Source organism: Pyricularia oryzae, chromosome 5, assembly GCF_000002495.2.
Source record: "Pyricularia oryzae 70-15 chromosome 5, whole genome shotgun sequence".
Lineage (NCBI taxonomy): Eukaryota > Fungi > Ascomycota > Sordariomycetes > Magnaporthales > Pyriculariaceae > Pyricularia > Pyricularia oryzae.
The window spans coordinates 248,340-263,368 of NC_017852.1; the positions used below are offsets into that span (position 1 = coordinate 248,340).

Below are 15,029 nucleotides of genomic sequence, written 5' to 3' on the forward strand. Positions count from 1 at the left end.
TGTATTGTTCCAATGATGGAATCTGGCGGTTATGATGGCTTTCTGCAGTATTGCAGCTAGCCTCTACTTTTAGCTGGGTACTTTTAGCTGGGCACCTTGGGTACCTACCTAGGTAGGTTAGGTAGGTAGGTACAGTAGTTTAGTCGTTATTTGTCTTGGAGTCACGGTGAAATCCATACGACTTTAATTGCGTACAAGGCATGCCAAAACTCCGAGTTCCACGTTCTAGTTGGAGGGAGGATGACTCGTCATTTGGTTCTAACCGAAATAAATTATTACGCGGCTGGACCCGTCGGTTCCAAACTATGGATACCTGCATACCTAGGTAGCTTACTTCGTAGATACCTACGAAGTAACTCGAGTATGGTGGCGCTCATACTTTGTATTTCTCTGCAGGCGCAAGATACATATATATAGATGCATCCTTTTCTTCTCGTGCTTGACCCAAACTTGTGCGTGTCTAGGTAGGATGGCTTTTGGTAATGAATGGAATATCTTGGGATGGCAAAAGCCCAAGCTGCCAAGGTACCCGGGCCAGGCAAAAGTTGGGCGAAAAGGAAGCTAGCAATGAACAAGATTTGTTAGTTTGTGGTGTCGCCAGCCGACTACCCCTCACCACGTGCCTTGACCAGTCGCTAGCTCAAGCTCAATGCACGATAAGAAGATGGGGTTACCGGGATTCTATCTGCCAGCCAAGGAGGCAGTGAGCGGAGCGTGTGCCGCCCCATAAACACCGAGAAAGGAAGGTACCAAACAGACCTGGCTTGCTGGCAGCTAGTTTGTCCACTTTTCCCACCGCCAGGCAAGGCAGGTACGCGCACACGGTACAATACCTCGTAGCACATATAGTAAAGTGTGTCGGCGTCTCGAGTCTTGATTGGTTGCGCTCCACCCCATCCCAAGATTCGAGTTGAAATGCCGGACCTTGCATCGCATCCTGAATTCCGGACCCATGGGGCTTACCACCTTTGACGCGCGGTATGTAGGTTGGCAGGCTCGGTCGAAATAGCACCAGTACGGCCCTTGGACCCTGATTTGATCAGTGGGCCGAGGCCACCCCTGAAGAAAAAGCACATAGTACCTACCCAAGTGGTAGTTGACAAGAAAATAAAGGGTGCGTGCCTCTATCATCTGCATCCACTCGCTCCCCTCCAAAGAGACCCATACCAAGCAAGTTGATTTGCATTGGAAACGAGATAGCCGCTCCTTTCATATGCTGTTTCCTGGTCTTGTTGCTGTAGTGTAAGGTACCTCAACATGTCTGGTGCCGATCCCCGAAGCGTGTCTTGTGCTGCTCGTAGTCGGTCCCTGCCTGCCGCGTAGCCACTAGCTCATTGATTCTATTGGGTGACGCGTGAGTTGCTTTTGTTATGGTTGCATTTTTTTTCTTTGCGCCCGCTTCAGCTCCATACACTACTCTGCCTTTCCTTTCCTTTGCTTTTCGGTTGCCGTAAACTATCCGTAGGCCCTGGTAGCTTGACCGACCAGCCATGTCACTTTTTACTACCGTGATCTTGACCTCTAGAACCCAGTCTGGTCCAGTTCAGTCGTGCCTATCTATCCGTACGTACAGTACCGAGAGGTAGCTACGGCAGCTACTCGTCACATCCACATATACCACCCTGCTCCGTACCTAATTACCTTATCCACCTCGTCGAGGTTGTCACAATATTGCAGTCGTGAGCCCAGCATTCCATTGGCTCCATGGAACCCTCCATCGCAAAACCTACGTGCCTAGGTGGGAAGGTAGGAAAAGGTAGGTAAGAGGTGGTACGGCAGCCAAGGGCCGCATACATACTTGTAGGTATATAAGTAAGTCTGCCTAGATCGTCCAAAAGTGTCCAGGGAAGGGACGCTCTCACCAGCCCGTAGTTCCTAGCTCCCCAGCTCGTTTAGCTCCCTCACTCTCGCTATTGTCGTCTGCGCCTGTCTGATCGGTTCGCGTCGCCCGCTGCTGTCATTGCCATCTATCTGCCTATCATGCAGGTCGCTACCATCCTCCTCTCGGCAGTTGCCCTGGTCTCTGCACTGCCGACCCCGGTAAGCTCCTATTTCCGCCCACATTTGCTTTGATGTGCATCGCATCACTATTAGTATCACCAACAACACCATCAACAGAACAAGGGGGGAAACAAACCACCGAAAAAAAAACCCAAACTAATCATGGCCCTTATCGACCACCCCATAGACTGGCATCCCCTCCACGGCTACCGCAAAGTCCCTGCTGGATGGCCTGACCGTGGCCCAGCCCCTGAGCGGCACCGGGTACAACCGCGACCTCTTCCCGCACTGGAGCACGCAGTCGGGAACCTGCAACACGCGCGAGTACGTGCTGAAGCGCGACGGCAGCAACGTCGAGACCAACAGCGCCTGCAGCGCCGTGTCGGGCACCTGGAAGAGCCCCTACGACGGCGCCACCTGGACCAGCGCCAGCAACATCGACATTGACCACATGGTGCCGCTCAAGAACGCCTGGGTCAGCGGCGCCTCGCAGTGGACCACGACGCAGCGCCAGCAGTTCGCCAACGACATCACCCGGCCCCAGCTGTGGGCCGTCACCAACTCGGTCAACCGCTCAAAGAGCGACAGCAGCCCCGACAACTGGCTCCCGCCCCTCGCGTCCTTTTACTGCACCTACGCCAAGTCGTGGATCCAGGTCAAGAGCTACTGGGCCCTCACCATCACCGGTGCCGAGAAGAGCGCCCTCGGCAACATGCTCAACACCTGCTAGGAATCAACCCCGGACTCGGCTGCCCATCCTGCGTCGCGAGTCCGGATTGTCATGACATTTGTTGTGGCCATCGGGGCTTCGACAATGTCTTTGCTTTGATCTTTTATTTTTTTCCAAGTGGAATTGAATCATTCCAGAGAAATGCTTCAACGAACGAGCATTGGCAGAGCACAACAGCAGCAGCTAAAACGAGACAGGCTGTCCCAACGATTTTCTTGTGTATATAATATTTTGGGTTCCCTCTGTAGAATCAACACCATTAAATTAACCATGACTCATATATTACCGCTATCATTATCCAATCCTTCGTTGCGCTGATAAACTTCGTTCATGTTTTCTCATGGCTTCAACATCTCCAAGTGGTCTTGGTCCAGGTTGGTCAAGAAGCTCGCACCCTTGACATCGGCCGGCGTTCCAGGGGCTGTGGCGTTGCACAGCTTGGAAAAGCTGCCAATGGCCTCGAGCTTGTCCGAAACGTACTTGGCGTAGTCTGCCAGACGGCACGACTTGCCCGGTCCGTCCTGGCAGGAGGGAACAGGGTAGACTGCCTCGTTGATGCGAATGCGGACAAAGGTCTCGTTCCTGGAGGGGCCGCCGATAACAGCATCCTGTCGCCTCTGCATGGTTGACGCGGCATCGCGCTTCTTGGCCTTGCAAGGGCCTCCCGAAGGGGTCGGCTTGGGCGGCAAGGTGCTGTTGCCACCACCACTCCCGCCAACTCGGCAGTTGAGCCTCTCCAGCGCAATGGTTCCGCGCATGGGCGAGATGCGCGAACTCCTCCACAGGCGATCCTCGGGGATGTGGTCTGAAGGCAGCGGCTCCTGCTCGTCAAAGACTCCCAGGGCCGCGGCCAACTGGTTCAGCTGCCCGTCGTTGAGGAAGTTCATCAGCAGCTTGGGGACCTTGAAGCTCGAGCTGCCGTCAGGGCCAACGCCGACGTCAGCCGAGGGGCCCTCGACGAGCCTGTTGACCAGGGCGTTGAGGAACGGGACCATCATGCGGCTGGCAACAAAGGCGCCAGGGCCGTGGCCGTAGTAGTACCGCAGGTCCTGCTGGTACTCGTACTGGGCGAGCTCCTCGTCGTTGAAAACATCGCAGAAGGGCGACAGGCGGCCCGTGATCTGCGACTCGAAGCCACAGATGTATGGGATGTCGTTCCATGCGCCGTCATCGATCTGCAGATCACCCTCGATGTATTGCGCGAGCCTGGCCTTGAAGCGCGGCAGCCAAATGTTCCTCCACGGGTCCGACTTGGGCGAGTAGTTGTCCTCGAAACTAGGGCACAGGTCGCTGGGTGCCAGGGTGTTTCCGAGTTGGTCAGGGAAGCCCTTGCTGTCGACGGACACGACATTTCCCAATCGCGTCGAGTTGGAACCCAGGAAACCACGGACAAAGAGCTGAGCGGTCTGGATGACGCGGGGGTACTTGTTGGCCCACACATAAAAGTCGTCTCCCTCCTCGTACAGATCCGGGTAGCGAGTACGCAGGGTGTAGCCGAGCGAGTAGAGCTCCTTGTAGCCCGTCGGGCTGAGCTGGGCGATTTGGATGTCGGGGTGGGTCAGGGGCGTGTCCCAGTCGTGGAAGAAGGCGATAGGGCCAGTTGCCGTGTAGTTCTGCGTCTTGAACTGTCGGGAGGAAAGGCGCGAAGCCAAAAGTCAGCGATTTGCCTCCAAGATGGCAGGCCTGCCTCCTTGTCGTCCTAAAACTCACCTGGTTGGCCATGGTCACCCAGCCACTGTGAGCTCCAGGATCAGCGTACCGCGAGCCGTGGCGGAGGATGTAGGCGGCCTGGTCGACGTGGCAGTTCTCGGGGACATCGGAGGAGATGCCATTGACGTTGGGGGCTAATGTTCAGGTGAGCGTTGTTAGAGTCAGGTTTTGAGGTCGTAGTGTGGGCGATGACGCTGCCATCTCTCAGGCGGGAGGGGGTTTTCCTTACCGACAGTCCAGGGCCCGTTACCACCAAGGTGCGAAAGCGGGTTCTTTGCGTTGGCACCATCGGGAAGCAAGACGGGCTGGATAGGATCCAGCGAGGCACCGCGTTGGGCGTGCACTCCAGCGGCCAAGATGGCGCAGAGGGAGGAGGCAGTCACGAGCTTCATGATGACGATTGACGACTTTGGGGGAGTTACGACGGTGTTGTTGTTGTGTGTATGTACAACGACAGTCAACAACAGAGGCGATCAATCGTCTTCAGTCAAGCAAGCGGATTGGCGTGGCGCTGAAACCAGGTGGTAAACATGACAGCAGCAGTTTACTCGACATGCTAGTATCCTGTTCTTATACCCTCGGCCTCCAAAGAGATCGTGGCACGATATAGCCGGGCCCCTTGCGTCGTGTGCATCTTTGCAATCTCGTCATGGGCTGGGCGCAAATCGACAGCGGGGGTGAACTGGCGGCCAAGCTGGATGGAGCTGGCAGGGCTTGTTGGGATACGACGTTACCACAAGGTCGGCCGTTCGGGTGCACGGGGTGATGCCTATCAAGCGTCCATGGGGGTAAGAGGTTAGGTCGTCCTGGGTCGTCAACACGTGTTCGGGCAACATGTCCGAGTTGGTGGAGGTTGCGGAGTTGATTGTTTACTGCGTGGGGAAGAATGTGGATATAATCTTTTGGGCTGGTCGGAAAAAATGGAGAAGAGCATGGAAATCCAATTTCCCCAGGAAAGTGCCTACCCCCTGGTTTGGGCTACACGTGATGGCTTTGGCACTCCTCACTCGAGCGGATTGCGCCGGTTACAGGGGATCACATTTGCTATCGAGGCTCCAATTTCAACATGGAAATCAAAGCAGTAAGCAGCTTGGCAGCAGTTGATTGCTGGTGCGGTACTCGCTTGAACCATGCAATCTGCATTGAATACCTGGACCTTGATATCAATCAGCCCTACCGTAATCAGTACTTTGAATTATCATGCTATGCAATAATTAAATGGTTATTTAACCAGTACAAATCGCTAAATAGCCCGGAAGTGGAACCCTCCAGTGCTAATATTGTACAAAGCACGGTACAATTGTGACAAACCACAATCGGAAAACGCCAACCTGCACTACCTATAATTACGACTTGCACCCACCTGCACCATTCGATCGAAAAATCGGGACCATGTATGCGTATTCCAAAAAAAAATATCGATCGAATTGGGTGTGCGCGCAATGTTCTGAGCAATTGGTGCACACAATATAGGTGGTGCAAATGGTGCAGGCGGTGCAGGCGGTGCAGGTGGTGCCACAAATTTTTTAAAGTTGGGCTTGTGTACAATTACGTGTCACGAGGATTTTATCGCGGCATTCACAGGTATCCATTCCGGGCTACTTAGCGATCTGTACGGGTTGAATAACTGTTTACCCTGATGGATGTCCATCGCAAACGACGGCCTTCAGCACCCTTGTTTAAGAGCTGTTCCCCACCGTGGCGAACCAAGATGCGCAGCCGCCCAGGACGTATTGACGAATGCGATTCGTATTCCGTACGCCGCTGGGTTTTTTTTCGTGGCACCCATCTGTCTGCACGCAACTTGCTGTTGGACAATATGCAAAAATAGACAATTGTGGCCAATTTGTAGGTTGGATAACGAATCGTGTAGGTTGGTCAAGGCGTCTCTTGATCAAACAAATGACACTCATGATTTGGACCGGATGAAACAAGGCCTCCAGCTACAAAGGACCAAAAGCTGCAGTCTCTTTCTTCATTTTATTGTATCTCTTTTTTTCCCCTCTAACCGACATCAAGACAAGATTCGAACCAAGGCAGCCCCCCATGATGGCGTCCGAGAAAGAGACTACCGAGCGCGCCATCCTCTACGAAAGTCCGCTTTGGATGGCAGCAGTGGGCTGGGTGATGCTGACGGGCCGACTAGCGCACTGGGGGGATTTTGAGCTGCTGGTCTTCTCGTGGGCAGTGTCCATGCCGGCGGTTGTCTTTCCCGCGTACATGGTGCGGCGAGACTGCCCGTCGACGCGCAAGCAGCCCCTGCACCAGCAATACTGGCTCAAGCTCAACCTGTGGGTCTTTGTTGTGGTCTGCTGGGGCACCTACTTTGGGACGCACTACTTCTTCAACCTCATGGGGATGCGCTACAACTTTGCCAACACCAGGCTGACCTTCGACTCGCCCGTCCTGGGGGCCGGCAACAAGGGGCAAGCGGTGCCGCTCTTCATGTACCCCCTGACCCACGCCTACTTCATGACGTACTTTGCCGTCATGCTCAAGGCCGAACGACTGGTCCGGGACCGCATACTGCCTCGATCGGTGCGGGACACGATCGTCGGCAAGGGGCTGGCCCTCGTGGCCGTATCGTACTCGACGGCCTACCTCGAGACCTTCTTCATGGCTACCGAGATCATGTCGGAGTACTTTCGCTACCTCAACAGGGCCAGGATGCTGCGCCTGGGCTCGCTGGGGTACGCCGTGTATTTTATGGCCGGGCTGCCGATGGTGAAGCGGATTGATGCGGACGGCGAGCGCTGGGACTTGGGCAAGACTCTGGTGGAAGCCGCCGCGACGTGCGTGGCGATACAGGTGCTGCTGGAGGTATGGGCCAACGTTACTGGGCCTCTTTGAGAGGGGGGCATGTCTCTGTTTTGACTAGAGGATCAATAATGTTTGTTGGGTGCGGTACAGTTCATGTAGGTAGGTTGATTCGATTGTATTAAAATTGGACAACACAAGAACTAGTTCTAACAGAAGTCATGGCCAGAGACCCGTTGCAAACGGATCAATGTGATGATAGTCACTTCGCTTGCCCATGATGACGCTCAGCTCATCCCTCAGCAAGTCGGTCCCCTCGTTGGCAATGCTTTCGTACCTGCTCAGCTCGTGCCTCCGCAGCGCCACGTTCCAGGGAAAACTAGAATGGCCCACGCCCATAAAGGCACTGGCACGGAACATGACGAGGAAATCTACCAGACCCTGCTGGTCAAAGGGCAGACTGTCGATGACGGTCTTGTCGGGCAGCAGGTCGTGCTTGGTCACGACGGTGATGTTTCGTCCTCTGTATGGGCCGGGCTTGTCGGTGCTGCTGCTGTCGACCTCGACGCGCCTGGCTAGCTCCTGTCGGAACAGGTCCACGACTGTGAGGTTGCCTGACGCGACGTAGACGACGTCGAGACCGGGGAACCGGGCCAGGTTCTTGAACTGTTCCTGGAACTGGTCCTCCATGTTGGAGAACCGCCAGCCGTCTTCGGGGGCCCAGGCCTCGACGGCGTCCTTTTCCAGCCGCAGGTGTGCTCCGTAGTAGGTGTCGGGATTGATGGGTCGGCTGGGGTCGATGGGGAGGTTGAACTTGTTTCTCATCTCCAGCAGGACGCGGGCGGCCAAGTCGCGGGTCTCGTGCCGGAAGGACAAGATCTTGCCGTATTCGTTGGCAAATTCTCGTCCGTCGTCTCGCACGGGATACTCGAGAAACGCCTGGTCAATCTTGACGTGCACCGGCTTCTCGGGACTGACCTGAACCCCCTGGCCATCGAGCCAGCCCTCAAACGAGTGGCGCCACTCGCGCGGTTGCCGGATGCCCTCGGGAGGGTGTTCCGGGTCGAACTGATCACCAACTATGGTCAGGTTCTCGGGGACCCTGTCGCTGTAGTGAGGAAACTGATCCTCGGAGTCGTAGACGCGCATGCCTGGACAGGCGGCAGTGAGGTGGTGAACAAAGGCGTGGCGGTCAAACAGGTACTCCAGGGGCGCCTCGTAGATGGTCTCAATGTCGCTAATGTCCTTTGGGTTCCTTTTGGACATGGACGGGACCACGATGGCGGCTCCGGCGTGCATCGCATAGCGCACACACTTGAGGATCTGGTTCCTCACCATGCCGACGCCGCCGTGCTGACCCTCGCAGGTGAACAGCAGGCCGTCTCTGAAGCCGCCGTTGCGGGCGCATGCCTGCTGGATGGGCGCATAGTCGATTGGTGAAGGGAATTCGACGGCTGCGGCTTGCGTGATGAATTGCGCATCTGTCGGCCGTCGGCTGCTGGCGTCCAAAACGAAAAGAAGCCCAAGCAAGGTTGGGTGAGAGTCGTCAAGCAGCGCCCAGCACCAGATGACGATGATTGGAAGGACCAGGCAGAAAGCCACCCATGGACGCTCGGGAAACGGAATCATCTTTTTTTTTTTTCCTTCGTTTGGGTTTTTGACTTTCTGCTGAACCAACTGGCCTGCCAGCTGCTGCTGTGTTTTGATGGGCTCACCACGGTGCGGATAGAGGCATGGCAAACAAGGTAGCAAGCAAGCTGCAGGTACAGAAAAAAATTAAGTTTACACACTCTACAGTAAGTAGTCAATATCTGCAGGTCAAGTACGCAAACTGCAGGCAGCCAAAGCTGTCACCATATTGGCTAGAGAAGAGATGAACGACATACCCATGTTGAGTGTGCAGGGCCCATGTCCTGCTCGTGACCGACAACTGACATGACTAACACCAGTGTACCGTACCACAGCGTAGAGGGGGGTTCACAAAAAAAAATACAACGCAAGCAAGGGGCCTTGTTTCGGTTCATCTATGAACTCCTTGTTTCGTCGCCAGGTTATGTGGGAGAAAATTGGCATCGGGATCCATGTCAATTTGACGCATTAGCACTAGCGGGTTGCTTCGGACCAGTTTCTCAGCACCATCCGGCGACAAAAAGAGATAAATGAGTTACCAGGAAGACGATTAACCAATGGCCAAGCTTTGAGACAAGCTTTTTCGTCAAAAACCCGAGCCAAATTGCCAAACCCCTAGCCCCCGTTTCAGGATATTGTACCAGGTAATATAGCCTAACCCACCGAGCAAAAAAAGGACTTGAAAAAACAATACCGGGTGACTGTGTGACCGGGTGACTGTGATTGAGCGAGTGTCTCGTTTTTTTTTTTTTTTTTTTTTTTTTTTTTTTTCGGCTGCCTGGCTGCCTACAAGTCCTTTGTCAGGACGTCAAAGTAAAGATCGTCACGGAGCGGCGTTCCGTTCTCTGGCTCTCCGTACGGGAACGGCCTCTTCTCGCCGGTCCTGGAGTAGCCCCTCCGCTCGTACCAGGTGAGGAGCTCCTCGCGGGTCCAGATGACCGTCATCTCCATGCGCGCGACGCCCCAGGTGTCCTTGACGTACTGCTCGGCCTTTTGCAGGACGACCTTGCCCAGGCCGCCGCCCTGCCGCTCGGGATCGACGGCAAAGAGGCCAAAGTAGGCGACCTGGCACGAGTCGTCGCGGCAGACCACCTCGCAGCAGGCCACCGGCTCGTCGGAGCCGGCAGGGCAGGCGAGCAGCACGGCGCCCAGCGGGGCGTTGATCTTGGACAGCAGCCCCGGCGCGTCGATGCGCTGGCCCGCCACCAGGTCGGCCTCGGTGGTCCATCCCTTGCGGCTCGCCTCGCCGCGATATGCTCTTTGGACGAGTGGTTGCAGCGACGGGAGATCGCTCGCGGTCGCTTTGCGTATGTTTAATGAGGGGGTTTGTTGCGTGGTGGGGTCCGACATTTTTACTTCTTTCTTTTTTTTCTTTTTTTTCTTTTTCTTTTTCTTTTCTTCCCCCCTTGTCTCCCTGTGAGCTTTCTTTTTCTAATGCTCAATCTTTTGTATTTGTTGTTTGTATATCAACATTGACAGAAACAACGAGGTATTTACCTGCCTCCCTTATCTTGCACACTCACAAGAAAATGGCTCTTTCTCCCAGTCAACTCTGTTGCTTCGTACTTGAAAATGCCGGCTCCGTTTATCGGAGCAATAGCGCCACCCCAAATTGGAGTCCAGGCTCCAGCCCACCTTTTGGAGTCTCGTCTTGACCCCACCAGCCGGTTTCTCTTTTGTGTCTGATCTAAACTACTCTAGAACCATCTAGATTAGGTAGGGAATCGACTAGAATTAGCCTGTTCTATATGCACATTAGACGATGTTCTCTATACGTCTTTTCATCATTGTTTCCTGTCAGATGGACGAGAACTACCATAGTCGATATAAGTGGTAATTTGATATGGCATCAATTGTGCAGAACCAAACGCGACCACCACATTGAACGTCAGTCAACAGGGGATTAAAAGATCGCGTCAAATGCATTGACCGCTTGGAGAAAAAAGCTTGAGTCCTGTCAATCCTGTCCACAATTTGATGGACCCTACCCAAGAAACCATGGATATGGATCGCCTCGGGACGTTGCAATCTTGGGGCTCCGTGGGGACTGATTGCATCGGCTTGGGTCTCTTGGGTTGCCAGGTACTATGTAGGTATGTACCTGATTACCATAGTACATTCATTGCGTACTTTAGTACTGTACCGTCCCTTGCGTTTATACCAAGGCAAGTTGATTGATTAATTAATTAATTGCTTATGATACGGAACCCAGTCAATGATCGGGTATTTAGTCATTTTCATTCAACCACTAGTCTAGTCTATTCTCGAGCGAGTCAAGCGGTTTCCTGCGCATCATTTCCAGTCAAGGTTCATGCTCCATCGATTTGTTACCAGAGCTCACACGTCATGTTTGCAAGCCAGGGTCTTTCCCTGGACGATAACGGAAAAGAAGGTAGCTGACTGAACACCTGCTTTACCTGCTTGACTTGGGTTTGCATTCAGGGGTTCGGGCTCAATATCACGCTGTCAGTCGGCACTTATACAGCCAAACTACCGACTCAACTGCAGTAGTAGGCCGCGTCAACTCAGGTCCCTCACAATGGCAGCCCATCATATACCGACAAAAAAGTACACGTTCCTGCTGCACACATTCTGTGCAACCGGCCATGTCCTCCCCATGCAGGCTTTGGCCAAGGCCCTGGTCCAACGGGGTCATCGAGTCATCTGGTTGACCAACCCGTCTCAGTCGTCGCGTGCCAGGGCCTCGGGGGCCGAGTATGCCCAGACCGAGGCCCTTGTGGAGTGGGACGAGCGGCTCTTGGCTGCCCAACCTGCCTCGCTGCAAGAACTGGCCGATGTGCTGTTTGGCGGGCGCGTCGATGCCGTGGTGGCCGACGTTCGTCGTGTCTTAAAGGACAAGGGCGATCCCCAGATCGACTGTCTGGTCAACGACGCCATGCCGTATGGGGCCAAGGCCATGTTCGATCTGGGCGTTGTTGGGGCCTGGGCCACGCTGGGAGTCGTGCCAATGTACACGAATCACAACAAGCCCCTGTCGGCGCTGGGCACACTGCTGACCACGCCGGCGCTTGCCTTGCCCGTCATCAACCGCCAGCGCTCAGGACTCGGACTTGCGGAGCAGACCCCGGATGAGCCCTTCAACTACAGCCCGCTGCTGCACATTCAGGCCTCGTGCCAAGATCTCGAGTTTGGAGTCCAGGATCTGCTGCCAAACACGCATTTTGTCGGCCCACTGGTGTCTCCAGCCGGCACTGCCTCCTCGGCCGGCCTGCCATCCTGGTGGTCCGACGTCGAGAGCCACGAGTGCGTCATAGGCATCACGCAGGGCACATACGCCGTGGACCCGTCTACGCTTTTGATACCGGCCATCGAGGCGCTAGCCGGCGACAAGAGCCTGCTGTTGGTGGTGCCGTCGCCGCTGGCCGACCAGATCCGCAGCGAGCTGACGGGGAGGGGCGTTGCTCTGGACAATGTGCGCCTGGCCGAGTGGGTGCCGTACAGCGAGCTCCTGCCACGCTGCCGCACGCTCATAACCAACGGAGGCTACGGCAGCGTCACGCAGGCGCTCGCCAACGGGGTCCCCCTCATCTGCGCGGGGACGTCGGAGGACAAGAAGGACACGGCGGCGCGGGTGGTGGCGGTCGGTGCTGGGGTGGATTTGCAGACGGATACGCCCAAGGCTGCGGATATCAAGAGCGCCGTCAAGACCATGCTGGAGGATTCATCCTTTGCGGAGAGGGCGGCCGCAGTAGGGAAGAGTTTGAATAATTTGGGTGGTGCCATCAGGGCGTGTGAGCTTCTTGAAGGCGTGGTTGAGAGGGAGAGACAGAAGAGAGTAAAGACCTAGGTATAAATTGTATAATGTGACAAGATATAAAATCAAAAAAAATCAAAAGCCAATAATTCAAGTCTATAGTCCGGCACGCTAATATCACAAGCCATTAATCACCCGGACTTTGTATCCTCATCTTGTGCCTCTCCAAGCGGCCTTTTGCCCTTTGAACTCTGCAGCCGTTCTCTTTCACATTCAAAGGTTTGTGGCGTCAAATATGTCACGAGCCGGAGTTGGTCTTTTTGCAGTGCACATCCGACGTAGTAGTGGCTGCCGCACCGCTGCTCCAGAACTCGGTTGCCACTGTTTCAAGGGGTTTGTTTAGTCTTGCTTGGTCTCTTTAGTCGCCGTCTTAGTCACAGTCTTGGTGGCAACTTACAAATAACTCTCCAAGGCCCCCTCGTACCTCGCCATCTGGCCGAGCATGTCTGGCTCGTCCTCTCGTGTGCTCAAGTAGTTGCGCATCCTCTGCATGACTTCCTTGTCACTCTTTACGAACCAAAATGGACTGACGTAGACTTTGGGGCTGACGGGCCGGCCGGCCTTGACTGTGTAGTAGAAGCCTGGTCTTGCTCTGCCCGGGTGATCAGGGGGCAGCTCGTCGGGCGAGTCGCCGAGTAGCATGTTCCAAAAGTCAACCAGGTCGGCCAGGGCCTTTTTGCTGTACCCTCCGGCCTCGGACAGGTCCAACTTGCCACCGAGGGTGAGGGCGTCCATTAGATACTCGACGCTGGTGTGTGGCGCGCGGACGTAGATCTTGATCCTCGCCTCGGCCGGGTCGAGCAGGTCGATGGACAGGATGCCCGTCTCGAACCCCCACTTTTGTGCACCTCGGCCCTGGAGATACTCGAGCAGCGGCTCGACGTTGTCCCTGAGGGATGCATACTGGGCTGGTGGCAACCCCCGGATGGACCTGGCCACCAGCTCGAGTGCGTCGATGCCCATCTCGGCCGCCTTGAGACCAGGATAGATGTAGATCTTCATGACGGGTCCGCGCTTCTCCAGATCCAGCGCCACCACTGTCCCCGCCCTGGGCGTCGTCTCCTCGATGAAGTCCTCGGTCGTCTTGGACGTGCGCGAGTCGTCCTCTGGGGCAAAGAGCAGCGTCTTTGTAAAGTACTTGTACCACTCCAGGTCCAGCCCCTGAACGAGACCCTGCCGGTCGAGCCTGTTGATCCAGTCCTCGGTCGCGTGCGAGTTGAGGGGGTCCAGTGGTGTTCCCGCATTTGGCCCGATGGGCTCAAAAGAATACCTCACCACGCCGTTGCCGTCCAGTCCCCATTCCCAGCTAAAGTCGATGGGGGTTGAATCCGGAGTGCCGGGGCTGCGCCACCTCTGCACGTTGCCTTGCGAGTCGGGTGCGGGACCGAGCTCGGGCGCGACGTGCATGGCATAGAAGAAAAGCTCTCGGTACTGCTCCGTCGCGCTGTAGCCAGCCTGCTCCAGCAGCGTGGCGAAGAAACGGCCCGTCGTGTTCCACCAGAACTGGTGGTCTTTGCTGTTGAACCGCATGAGCGCGTTGATGCTGCTCCATGGCGTTGATCTGTCGAGGGGCTTGGCTCTCGGTGCTATGCTTGGCTGTGGGTTGTGATGAATCTTGGTGCTGAGGGGACTCTCCAAGACGTTGTTATGCATGGCCTGCCTTGCAACCTCTCTCAGAATCTCTCTCGATGCTTGCCTCTTGGAAATGCTCCTCTCACACTTGGCCACCGTGCCCAGGTGAGTGTGGAGAGGCTGCTGCTGAGCAGTCAACATTTTGACTACTATGGGTACCTTGAGTAGCTAGCTATATAAGGGGCCCAGTCAAACGTATCAAAAGGATCTTGAACAACAATAATTATCTAGCAGATAAAACTGGCAGATGAGACCGACAGCCCGACATGGTTCACAAAAAAAGAAGGGCCATATGTGCTATATACCCAGTTACATGTCAAGGCACCACCATTTATTTTCTCCATCCTACTTGATACACTCCAGAAAGTAGCCACTCAATTACCCCCTTCTATTGCGTCCGAGATACATGCTCCAATCCCCCATCACTGTGGCTCCTCCAGACAATGCCACCTTGATACCCGACTGCTTGCCTGCCTGACTCAAAATATTTACAAACAGGGTCTTTGCTCAAGCCCATATATTTCTTTTTCTGGTCGAACCGACGTGGGGAACGGGACCCGATAACGCTCTGCCGGCATATGCACCGCCCTGCTGCGGAATAGCAGCAACAAAGCCATAATCTCAATATTATCAGAGGAAAATGAAATGATGGATCTTGCATCTGCTCTGGTGGATATACTCCTCAATCACGAGACATTCTGTCTGCGTCTACAAGGTCAAGCCTCTACTGTCTGCAACATGGATTTGAATTTCCAACCAAGGCACACTGGCGAGATCGGCAATCATGTTTGCTGC

General features: G+C 54.9%; 7 protein-coding genes across 7 annotated transcripts; 3 read left to right on the top strand and 4 right to left on the bottom strand.

The window, feature by feature from the left end:
- Positions 1–1,980: 1,980 nt before the first annotated feature.
- MGG_10798 (uncharacterized protein) lies at positions 1,981–2,731 on the top strand (the record flags this gene model as incomplete). The annotated part of the gene is made up of 2 exons (XM_003717695.1): positions 1,981–2,040; positions 2,189–2,731. 2 exons carry the CDS (start codon positions 1,981–1,983, stop codon positions 2,729–2,731), a joined length of 603 nt encoding a protein of 200 aa, XP_003717743.1.
- MGG_10799 (acid phosphatase PHO1) lies at positions 2,689–5,324 on the bottom strand. Its single transcript, XM_003717696.1, has 3 exons — positions 4,671–5,324; positions 4,442–4,575; positions 2,689–4,356 (listed from the first exon to the last, which is right to left on the bottom strand). The coding sequence occupies exons 1-3, from the start codon at positions 4,831–4,833 to the stop codon at positions 3,070–3,072; spliced, it is 1,584 nt and encodes a 527-aa protein (XP_003717744.1). The 5' UTR covers positions 4,834–5,324; the 3' UTR covers positions 2,689–3,069.
- Positions 5,325–6,054: 730 nt separating this feature from the next.
- On the top strand, positions 6,055–7,428 carry MGG_15431 (cycloeucalenol cycloisomerase). The gene has a single exon (XM_003717697.1). The coding sequence runs from the start codon at positions 6,488–6,490 to the stop codon at positions 7,289–7,291; it is 804 nt and encodes a 267-aa protein (XP_003717745.1). The 5' UTR covers positions 6,055–6,487; the 3' UTR covers positions 7,292–7,428.
- MGG_14230 (uncharacterized protein) lies at positions 7,418–8,827 on the bottom strand (the record flags this gene model as incomplete). The annotated part of the gene is made up of 1 exon (XM_003717698.1): positions 7,418–8,827. The coding sequence occupies one exon, from the start codon at positions 8,825–8,827 to the stop codon at positions 7,418–7,420; it is 1,410 nt and encodes a 469-aa protein (XP_003717746.1).
- Positions 8,828–9,613: 786 nt separating this feature from the next.
- On the bottom strand, positions 9,614–10,177 carry MGG_14352 (acetyltransferase; the record flags this gene model as incomplete). Its single annotated transcript, XM_003717699.1, has 1 exon — positions 9,614–10,177. The coding sequence occupies one exon, from the start codon at positions 10,175–10,177 to the stop codon at positions 9,614–9,616; it is 564 nt and encodes a 187-aa protein (XP_003717747.1).
- Positions 10,178–10,522: 345 nt separating this feature from the next.
- MGG_14351 (glycosyltransferase) lies at positions 10,523–12,740 on the top strand. Its single transcript, XM_003717700.1, has one exon. It carries the CDS (start codon positions 11,367–11,369, stop codon positions 12,633–12,635), a length of 1,269 nt encoding a protein of 422 aa, XP_003717748.1. The 5' UTR covers positions 10,523–11,366; the 3' UTR covers positions 12,636–12,740.
- A 255-nt stretch (positions 12,741–12,995) lies between these two features.
- MGG_10953 (tryptophan dimethylallyltransferase) lies at positions 12,996–14,375 on the bottom strand (the record flags this gene model as incomplete). The annotated part of the gene is made up of 1 exon (XM_003717701.1): positions 12,996–14,375. The coding sequence occupies one exon, from the start codon at positions 14,373–14,375 to the stop codon at positions 12,996–12,998; it is 1,380 nt and encodes a 459-aa protein (XP_003717749.1).
- Between the last annotated feature and the right edge of the window lie 654 nt (positions 14,376–15,029).

What these genes read in the sequence shown, in the direction of transcription:
- MGG_10799 (XM_003717696.1), bottom strand. Translation starts at nt 4,833, where the DNA reads ATGAAGCTCGTGACTGCCTCCTCCCTCTGCGCCATCTTGGCCGCTGGA. An exon ending in TAACGGGCCCTGGACTGTCG is followed by an intron (nt 4,576 to 4,670) that starts GTAAGGAAAACC and finishes CCTGAACATTAG; the next exon opens with CCCCCAACGTCAATGGCATC. An exon ending in GGGTGACCATGGCCAACCAG is followed by an intron (nt 4,357 to 4,441) that starts GTGAGTTTTAGG and finishes TCCTCCCGACAG; the next exon opens with TTCAAGACGCAGAACTACAC.
- MGG_15431 (XM_003717697.1), top strand. Translation starts at nt 6,488, where the DNA reads ATGATGGCGTCCGAGAAAGAGACTACCGAGCGCGCCATCCTCTACGAA.
- MGG_14351 (XM_003717700.1), top strand. Translation starts at nt 11,367, where the DNA reads ATGGCAGCCCATCATATACCGACAAAAAAGTACACGTTCCTGCTGCAC.